Here is an 11,087-nt window from a genome sequence, read left to right as displayed (position 1 = left end):
AGGCACCAGGGCAGGCTGACATGTTAATGAGTTTTGTCTTTAGGTATCTTTCTCCAATATTTCTTACATTATGTGCCTTTAAGGGAGATGTGTTGTTTGAGAAATTAGTAATTCACGAAGGAACTATTCAACCACATATTGGTAACATTTTCAGGCTGTTGCGTATTTTTGGCGCTGTCAGGCTCACAAATTCATCCATTGCTGTCATGAATGCAGAGACAATAACGTGAATTTCATTAAATAAGATTCCCCTAATGATAAATGCTTATTAGAAATCCTAAAATAGCTTGATGCATTGGCTGCTAATGGCGCAGCTTAGATCTGCCTGTACAATGAGTCATACACCACAGGAGGAATGACGTCTCATTGTTTTCATTTATACAGTCATGGTCAGACTTTGTAAATAACTGCAAATGATTTCAAATCGATTTTAAAATGATGTCATTATTTACTCACCCTGATGTCGTTGTTGCGTAGCTGTTAAGTGACAGAAATCTCTCAGATTTCATCAAAAAGATCTTCATTTGTGTTCCGAAGATTAATGAACGTCTTTCAGGTTTGGAACGAAACAAGGGTGAGTAATTTTTGTGTAAACTAACCCTTTAAGGTACAACAAGGCTGCTGCACCTTTCACATAGGCCTATTCTATTTCAAAGTTTAGGGCCTAGCATAGCCTATATATATATTTTTTAAAATGTTTTTAAAGAAAAGTCTCATGTGCACCAAGGCTGCATTTATTTGATCAAAAATACAGTAAGACAGTAATACTGTGAAATATTATTACTATTTAAAATAAGTTTTATATTTGAACATTTTAAAATGAAACCTATTACTATGATTGCAAAGCTGATCATTACTCCAGTCTTCAGTGTCACGTGATCCTTCGGAAATCATTCTAACGTTGATTTGGTGCTTTAGAAACATTTCTTATTACAAATGTTGAAAAACAGTTGTGCTGCTAGTTTTTTTTTTTTTTAGGATTCTTTAATATTAATAGAAAGTTCAAAAGAACAGCATTTATTTGAAACTGAAATATGAGTGTATAAATGGTCACCAAATTATTTATCCCTTCAATATAGATGAGTTGGAATGCAGAGCTGAATGTGGAGTGTTATAGTAGATGTGGAGACCTCTCACATGGATATATGTGCACACGCTCTCATGCCCTAAAACAGCCCAGTTCTACTCCATTAACCAGTGTCACTTCCCATTTCTGGGCTCTTGCTCCCCCGTTCCATATTCCATTATCCTACTCACACGGTCTGCCTTCCTTCCCCTTATGGGGAAATCGATAGCCACACTAAATAGATTTCACAATCAATTTTTCTATCATCGTTCCACAAAACTGCTTCCTGGCTTTTGAAAATGGGAACGCTTTAAAGGAAAGGAAAAAGAGAGCAACGGGATGTTTAAAGTGCTCCGATTCCTGCTGGCCTGGCCTTGAACGGCTGAGGTTAAGGGTGTATGTAGCATGTAGCCTGAAAAGTTTTTTAGGTGAATGTTGTGTATTAACATTGCAAGAAGTGTTGCTATAAGCCAGTTAGCAGTCATGGTGAGGATTGTATACACATGTCCTTAAAAAAATTGGGGTCTTGTGTCCTGTTTAAAAAAAAGAAAGAAAATAGACTAATAATAGATTAAATTAATCAAAATTCACAGTAAAAACTTTGTTTAAATTTGTTTTGGATTTTAAAAAAATGCTGTTTTATCTAGAATCAACATTGATATAAGATCATTTTTTATTATGTGACACTGAAGACTGGAGTAATGATGCTGAAAATTCAGCTTTGCCATCACAGGAATAAATTACATTTTTAAATATATTACAACACAAAATGGTTTAATTATAGTAGGCCTATGTATTTTCGATCAAATGAATACAGCCTTGGTGAGCATAAGAGAGCATAAATCTCTTCTTTCAAAAACATTCAAAACCGACTCAAAGCGGTAGTGTACCGAAAGCAAAGTCTATGTTACATATGTCTTTTAACTGGATGTGTTATTTAGTTGGGTTAGTAATTAAATGTTTGTAACTGTACACGTTCACACCGCCGCCGACTAGAGCTTCCAAAGTTACCGGAAGTCATTCATAGGAAGCTGGCTTCTCTCAGCTGCAAGGAGCGTCAAATCCCTCGGCGTCGCGTTTTGAGCTACTGGTTTGATATGCTCTCTATATGGCTCTGGTTTTGAGTTCAATTCATGAATTGGAATTTGAATTAAATTGACTCCGCCCCACAGGAAGTTGAATTGGAATGACACGAAGTGGAATTAAATTCATGACAATTCAAAGAAATTCCACACAGTCACACAACAGAGATAATGTGTTGAATCTCACATACATACAGTGTTAGGAAGGTTACTTTGGAAATGTAATTGCTTACTTTTATAAGTTACCCATTATAAATGTGGTTTGGATTGCTTTATTTGGATTACTTTATCAATGCAAAGCAATTTCCTTTTAATTTGATTATAACTAATTGAATTACACATTTTACCTCAGTAATACAACTAAATACAATTACATTAATTTTGTAATTTAATAACATAATTTCATTACACATACTGTAACTCACTCCTCAACCCTGCATACATTTTGTTCTAAAATATAATGATCAAATTCTTGAAATGAATTACCCCCTCAATGTTGTTTAATTAGTTTTGTGCCAATGTTATTTTCATTTCAAAGTAATCAAATAACACAAAGTCCAAACTAATGTCATTTCTATGTAATGCAATCATATCTGACATAGACTGTAAAGCTTCATGGTTAAACACTTCACTTAAAATATGTATATGAATTTCTATGAATTTTTATTGAATTGCAATTCTGCTTCTTTTAATTCATATTTGAATTGTAATTCTAGATCCTGTTTTTGACATCAATTCAAATTCAAGAATTGTATTAGAATTCAGGAGTCATTCTCAATTCAATTCTGAATTGTGCACAAGCCTGCTCTGTTAAAGCATGGAACAATGTAGAATATATGTGACATGAACATTGCCTTCAATGTTAAAATTTTGAGTGTAACTGAGACTTTTAAAATAACAATATTTGACTTTTTACAAAAAACAAACCTTTTCTTTTAAAAAAATATAAAAACCTGATGTTTAATATTTGTTCTGGAGTCTCTTTATTGTCAATATGTTTGGTGTAATTGTCTTGTTGAAAGAACGTGTGATTTTTCTCATTGTTTGTGCAGAGAGTATTGATGGACAATCATTTCCAGGCAGAGCTTGGATGGGGCTTCCGCTTCATGATAATTTAACCAGCAGTGCCCGCTGAGACATCCAAACATTCATTTGTCAATACGTGAGTAATGATTCCTCAACAGTGGAATGTAGTTTTTATAAAATGGCCAAGCAGTGTCCTCATTAAAGATGATTTTTTCATCAATGTAAACTTGTGACCTCTTGCATCACGGGGACTGCAATCTTCCGTAAATACAACATTTCTTGTCTTTTTGTCATTGTGGCATTTTTAATTTCCTAAAATCGAGTCTGGCTGAAATGTTTTTGCAAGGCACTTGTATATAAATGTGCTTGAGATTTTTTTCTTTAAGGTTATATATATATTCATCTTAATACCTGAGCCAGTAATAGACCAAATGTCACATTATATCAGTTGACTAGTGTAGCATTTAATTGTGAATTATATTTTTTTGACTTGGGCTAAAACCAAATAAACAATTCTCAAGCTTGAGGCAATGAAATCCAATGCACTTCTATCTCTTATTGATCAGAAAATTGAATTGAGAAGGTCATTTATTAAATCACAATTCAGCAAACCTACCGTTTATGTACTTTGGCTACAGATACTGTTGTAGTTGAGCTCACTTGATTGGAATATTCCTTTGATCTTGCACTGTACAATTTTTTTTTTTTACCTCCATTAAATGGCAAAGTTACTGTTCAGTGGTGCATTGAGCTTTATAGTTTGGCATTTCTAGCCTTGATAGATTGGAGAGGGTCCACTTGAGTGTGAAGGATGCAGTAAGTGTTACAAAACAGAACCCTGCCGTCCCACTTTCAATATTCCCTTAAATAATGGTAATGTGCAATTATAGTCATCCACAATTATGTATGATTTCTGCAAAGCATAACGCTATTATGTTCCCTATAAACCACTGCCCCCTGCCAAACATATGTGTCTCTATTTTTTTCCCTCTTCAGGCATTAATCAATCTCTCAAAGTTCCTGTTTTTAGACAACAGGCTCTTTGCTGTAATTCTGAGGTACTGTATGTAAGAGCACTGGAGGGGGGAGTACTGAAGATGGTTGTACCATTTGCTGCTGAGAAGAAGAGCATCACCAGCCTGAGGCTCTTTTCTCAGAGAATTTAAAAAGCCGAGGGCAGTTTTGCAAATCTCTAGAAACTGGAGTAACTCGTTGTGGTGATTCCATTTCAAAAGACTGAATATTTGTTCCTATTATAAGTGGGGGATATTTTTCTCCAGTTAACTCCAAGGTGGTTCTGTTAAATGATGCCCCTTTTAGACCAACAGCTTAAGGGCTCCATGAAACATAGAAACGTACATGAAAAGTAGCCCAAAATCCTGATTATGAAAGCGCATGATTTAAAGGTTATATGCATTGAGGTGATATATGATGTCCATACTATTAAGTATGTTTACATGCTCTGTTAAAAACTGTCTTTCCAAGTATAATGGACAATGATATTAAATGCACATTCCACACTGTATTTTGGATTAAGTGCAAAAGGCCAATTGTAGTCCGGTTAAGGCATAATACATTCTAGATGAAGCCAAGCTAAAAAGAAATCAAGAAATGTTTTTGAGACTTAACAAAAAACAGACTGGTACTTATATTTACTGTTTATATGACATTAAAAAAAATGTATTATCAAAATTTTAAAGTGCATGTAAACACACTAGGTGTCCTGCAATTGATGAAACGTTGATATCAGTCCAAAATGTTTTAATAATAGCTCAAAATAGAATTTAACACACAGTCATCTAAATTATTTCAGAAAGTGGTATGTTGAATAGGAAATTCAGATAGACTTATGTACAGCTTTGGGGTTGGGAAAAGACCAATGATCAACAAAAAAAATAAAGGAAACCAATTTTAGGACGAGACAGTCAAGTTAGAGAGAGTGTCACTGAAACAGGAGGGCACATCAACCACAAATTGACAAAAAAAAAAATCAAAGCAAACAAAGTTACTGTAAAATGACAGCCTTTAAAAATGGATTTCCCCATATTTGAGAATATAAGAGAACCATAATCCCCAATGCTGCTTTATTTTCTTTCCCAGATAAAAGAGGGGCTCACCGGTGCCCTCTGACCCTTCTTTCACTGGATATGTCTCTCATAACTGTAGCTGTCCAGCAGTCAGAGCAGCGCTCATGTACTGTGCATTGAATAGTCACCTGACAAACGGGTAAAGAAAAAGCCCATTTTGAATTCAATTTTCTCTTTTTACAGAAAGAGTTGGCACTACATTTCCATGAAGTGTGTCCCATTAGCAGCCTGACAGGACCTGTTCCTTTCATCAGTACTGAAAGAGATGGGATCTCTGACGTGCTTGCTTTGTACAAAACAGTGTGCATGTAGACGTGGATCTCTTCCCTGTCACCAAATGTTTGCCTTCATTGCTGGAAGGAATGGCGTCATGGGGCTTTTCCTCACGGTTTCTCCATGACCCTCTCTTCTTGTTTGACATGTTTGAACAAAGAGGCTGACACATATGTCTAGGCTGTGTGTCCATCACTGGAACATCTGTTCACTTGGGTTGGTTTTCTAACCAAGGGTCTGCAATATTTCAGGAATGAGGGAACCGACATAGGCAAACATCCCACAGAGCAGATTAGGTCATAAGTTTGTGGCCCTTGTCGATGTATAGATCAGTCTATATTTAGGGGAGAACAAGATTTTTCTTTTATGCGCCAAAAACTTCCCCTTTCTCTGGTAGGGTCTTTAACTTTGGAGTGTTATTTTGGGGTCCTTGTACAGAGCACAATTTAACACACTGTCAAAGAGAGAGTACATACAACATTAGTTATACAACATTTAAGACATCTCCCTTTATATCAGCACTTTTCATAATGCCTGCTTTGAGATGGTCAGTTTAATTTTTCACCACAAAAAGAAAAGTGAATTGTTGCCCTCAGCCTGTAGACCACCTTTCAGAAAACCTCAATTCTCTCTTTTTGAGTTCTTTAGAGGCTTTCTTGCAATTTGTGTTCTTTGCTTTTCTGTGTCAAGTCATTGTCGTCTTCAGTATTAAAAATATATAAGTGCGTATCTTTCTACAACCATTTGGCCTGTTGTGACACAGGCTCATAAAAGGTGGGTGGTTGCATATAAACAGACTCTATATGAACAGTTATTTATGATTGGCAGCACAGCTTTAGTGTCCTTTGATGATATATTGAATGTGAATATGAACAAATGCTTTTAATATACATGTGTTGTATCTTTTTTTGTTACAAAATAAATACAAATATCTTTTTTCTTTTCTTTCTTTTTGTTATTATACTATACTTGAAACTGGGTCGCTGTTATGTGAAGCAGGTCTGCTATGTAAATTTATAGTATTGTTTATTTCAGACTTTCAGTAGTTTTAACTGTCAGATCAGATCAGATTTATGTCCATCCTTCTTGAACTCTGCTCAGCATGCCTCTTTTGTTAGCCCCCGAGAATCTTGCCCCAGCAAAGTATTTGTGAATTCTTTCCCTCTGCCATCTGATAGGACTTTGTCTGTATCTTGCTGATTCAGATGCTTAACTGGTATTGGAGAAGTCATGAAAGCCTTCGCCTCCTGGGTCATAATGGTGGTGTGGGGTTTCTCAAATTCCAGCATGTGGTCTTTCCAACTGAATGAGGCTCCCCCATTACATGCTCTGGCCATTAATAAAAGGAGCAGAGCTGATACCGCCAACAGGACTGCTGGGGTCAGGTCTGGTAAAGGATCTTGCATGGGCACATCTTTGGTCCTTAGATGGACACATGAGGTGTCATTTGGCCCCAAGTGTAGACAAACTTTGTAGTGAGTGCCTGGTTGCAGACGGGTTAGGTTAAATCTCCTGGTACCAGCTAGAATTCGAGTGCTGTCCCTATGATGTTCTTCTAGACTACCATTGGCCACCCAAGATAGATGGGCAGTTGGGATGTTACGGCTTGCTTGCCAGGTCAGTAAGGCATACCTTTCTTTGACATCTTGAACTTCAAAGCTATCTTCTGTCTTTTGAGTATTTGCCCGAATCGTGTCACCCCCCTCCACCTGTAGAGTCAAGCTTCTAGTATCAGCTCCCACTAGGTTCTGCGCAACACAAGTGTAGAAGCCAGCCTCTTCAGCAGTGACTCCAAAAATCTCTAATGTACCTTCTGTGAGAACCTGATAACGCCCATAGCTGCTGGATGGAGTCAACCTCACGCCTTGGGGAATGACCCAGTAGATGCTTGGCTCTGGCTCTGCTAGTGCTCGACAGTGCAAGGCTACGTTGTCTCCATGTTTGACTTCAATGTAAGAGGGGAATGTGCTTGGGGCAATCAAGGGCAGGCAGCTCTCTGCCATCTCTCTGAATGAGACTTCTTTAACTCGCCGGGCTTTCAGCTCAGGAGGCTCAGAACAGAATGTGGATTGAGGCTCAATGAAACGGACTGGCTTGTCATTGTCGGCTCCCACCCAGCGGATCAGGCAGTCACAGCGAATAGGATTGGTGTGCAAGCTGATTTCTTGAAGGCTGGGCAGCGACCTTACTGTCTGGCTATGCAGGGCACTCAAGGCATTACTGTTCAGCATTAGACTTTCCATACTCAATAACTTTTGGAAGGCCTGAGGGTGGATATAGGAGAGCCGAGGATTGTTTGTGATTTCCAGTTTGGTCAGTTCAGGCAAGTTTTCCATTGCTGAGCGCTCGATAGATATCAGCTCTTCCATGTTGTTTAAGCCAAGCTCCTTCAGGTGAAGCATATTTCTAAAGTCTCCCCTCTGCACTAGCTGAATGGGGTTCTTGTTCAAGTCAAGGAACTTTAGACCTGGCAATTTTTGCAATGCTTCTTTTGGAACCTTTATTAGGTGATTATCATAAAAGCTAATGCTCTCCAGATTTTGAAGTCCCTCTAGCGCTCGCTCCGAGATCTCACGTAAGCCCATGCCTGCCAGGACAAGACTACGCAAAGAGGCCAGTGGTTTAAAATTTAGGTCCTGAATAGTGTCCACAGGGTTTCCACCAATCATGAGCACCTCCAGTTGTGGCATAGCATGGAACCAGCGCCGGTCAATTACAACCAGTCGGTTAGAGTTGAGATGAAGCCTTATAAGTTTATCCAGACCCTTAAAGGCCCCAGGGGAGATGCTTCGAAGCCTGTTGTGATTTAGGTACAACTCCTGCAGGCTAGGGAGACCAAAGAAAGCTGCTTCTGGGAGGTGTCTCAGCTGGTTTTCCTCCATGTGTAGGCTAAGAAGAGCTGGCAGGTCAGTTATTCTCAGGTTGCGGGTACTGGTAAAGCTGTTATGTGAGAGATCCAACTCTGTCAGATTGACAAGGCCCTGGAGTTCACTCTGGTCCACAGAACTGATGAGGTTACTTTGCAGCCGGAGGGTTTGTGTCTCTTGAGGGAGGGAAGTGGGCAGCTGGATAAGTAGCAGGTCATTGCAGTCTACTGTAGGAGCCTCTCTGTACACAGACTGGGGAGAGTACCAGGGCTTGATTTGGCAGACACACTGGTGAGGGCAGGGCACTCTCCAGGGCATGGATTGAATGACCAGGGAGCTTGCGACTCCAAGCAGCAGATGTGTGTGCAGAAGTAGTATTGCAATCTGTCCCATTTTCATAATTAATATAAAGTGATATAATTTGATGTAGATTCACTGTGAGCTAGACCCTTCAGTCTGCTTTTAATACCAGTCTCTCACTTATCTCTCAAGTTCATGTAACAGGAGAGCCAAGGGTTTAGTTGAATTTTGCTAAGAAAGTTCAAGTCTCAAAGACTAAGCGTTTCTTCATCTCCAGTCTTGTGAAGTAGTTACACGAGTATCTCAAAATCCCCTTTTCGTCTCCTTCAGATGGCTTTAATTCTCTCCAGTCTCACTCCAATGATCTTACATCCTAGCACAGTAGAGTAAGTTTTAGGATTGGTTTAGGGGCACACCTGGAAAAGACAAAAAAAATATATTCTTAGTCACGGGAGAGATTACCCAGGAATTATATCATGAGATTTTATAATTCCATTTGCCAGAGCATGCTGTATGATTGCAGGAGCTTAATATGTTGTTTCACTTTTCACTTTGTTTGCAACAAACTTGTTCCACAGTTGTCCTTTTTCAATAATCCCCTTACACTACAGGTATTTTTTTGTAAATAAAACTAGAATACAATTATGTAGTTAAGTCATTGTTATAAATTGTTACTGTAAAGAATGGAAAATATATTGGTTGCCATCAACACACTTTGCATCAACACACTGACTGTATATTGTAAAAAGCTCCTCTGAATTAGTTCTGGGACATTCCAGTTTAATTTCACTGCACGTCTTGTAGATGGTGGAAAATGACTACTGTGAAAATACGAGAGAAATGCAGGCTGAAATTTAGTGAGCCTAATTCATGGCTTAGGATTTAGCTCTGCAAATAATCAGGGCCCTGGTATTACTCATATGCTGGAGGCTGGTAAGGAATGGGGGAAATATGACATGTTTTTGGCTAAATTCACAAGACTCCGACTCAGAGGGGACATAAAAATGCATTAAGAAAGGAAACTCTGACTGTGGTCTAACCTACTTTGTTTAAACTTTGTGACACGGTGTGTAGAGGGAATCTTTCAACTGTCGTCTTTGGATTTAGAGCTTCTCTACTTTTGGAGAAGAGTAGAAACCCTTTTCATAGTTAACTTTCAGAACATCAGCTTTGGAGTTAATGCAATTTTATTATTGCACTATAAATTGCAATGCTCCAGCTTGCAATAGTGTATGCTCTCACCTCACACCCTTCAAACTAACCATACTGTATCTTTAAAACAAAAATCTTCATTGGGGTTCAGATAACATAACATTGCATAAGTCTAGACAACAATGCATATTATATTATTTTCTGGAGATAATTTTGGCCCCTTCACAGCACCTCATGCACCACAGCAATGCAATATTCATGCTTCATTTAGACACCACATCTATGTTGTAGAATGGCAGAAATACTAGCTCTGATTATAGTATCCACCCTTTTCCTCCCTTCCTCAAAGCTCTGCCACAGTAATCCATCCTTCTCCTGAATGCCCAATTAGTCGTAATGTTCTCTCTGTCTCTCCTTTGTCCCCCAGGGATCTACCTGCCGGTTCAGAGACTATTTGTGCTTCCTCTTTGCTCTCTCTCATATATGCACACTGGCGTGGAGGAATAGAAGAGCGATCCATAGCTATCAACGGGCCCATGTGAGCAAGCCCTGATCTCTCCCCCGCCAGCCATCGGCCTGTGCACGTCAACTTCAAGCTCATTTACAAAGTGTCAACTTCTCAAGCAGAAGCTTGGCCCTCTTGATGCACCCCGTTACCTTGGCCCAGCTGGTCCTGGGACGTGTTGCGTACTGTCAATTCCCTGCCTGCGTCGTGATAAATTGTGAGGGTGTCTTGAGTGCCCCTAATGTGAGGAGAATGGAGACGTTTGCATGTGGGCTGCTCGCTTGTGCATACTGAATAATGCATTTGCAGAGTTTGCCCACTAATCTTTCTTTTCACTGCTTTTAGCTCTCATTTTGGCCATAAAAAAAAGCACGCTAGGCTAGACAAAGTGCATCCAGGAGACCTCCAGAAGGAAACAGCTGTTGTGTTGCCATGCAACAGTTGGTCCCATCTTGTAGGTACCATTTTATCGCCTCTAAATAAATGTGTTTTCACCTCTTGCTGTCATAATGTCATTAGGGCTGAATAGCAATACAGATTCAGTTCAGTCTCGTGTCCATTTAGCTTACATAAAGTATATAAATATATAAAGTTTATACTGAGTCTTTCTCAACGAGTCCTTAAAAGGACTGGCTCAAAAGTATCTTTTGTTTGTGACAATGTGGCTATAGTGGTTGCGCTCTGTTTTTGATTTGTTCTTTAATTGGACTCCTACAAGAGTGTTGAATG

At 38.9% G+C, this 11,087-nt stretch overlaps 1 protein-coding gene across 1 annotated transcript in view; it reads right to left on the bottom strand.

The window, feature by feature from the left end:
* Positions 1-4,918: 4,918 nt before the first annotated feature.
* Positions 4,919-11,087, bottom strand: part of lrrn2 (leucine rich repeat neuronal 2) — a 53,961-nt gene continuing 47,792 nt past the window's right edge. Inside the window, exon 2 of the mRNA XM_079597420.1 lies at positions 4,919-9,117. Within this exon, the coding sequence (XP_079453546.1) occupies positions 6,632-8,800 (2,169 nt within the window). The 5' untranslated portion in view covers positions 8,801-9,117 and the 3' untranslated portion in view covers positions 4,919-6,631. The remainder of the gene's footprint in view (positions 9,118-11,087) is intronic.

This window comes from Phoxinus phoxinus, assembly GCF_949152265.1.
Source record: "Phoxinus phoxinus genome assembly, chromosome: 22".
Lineage (NCBI taxonomy): Eukaryota > Metazoa > Chordata > Actinopteri > Cypriniformes > Leuciscidae > Phoxinus > Phoxinus phoxinus.
This window is presented reverse-complemented; position numbering and strand designations above follow the sequence as displayed.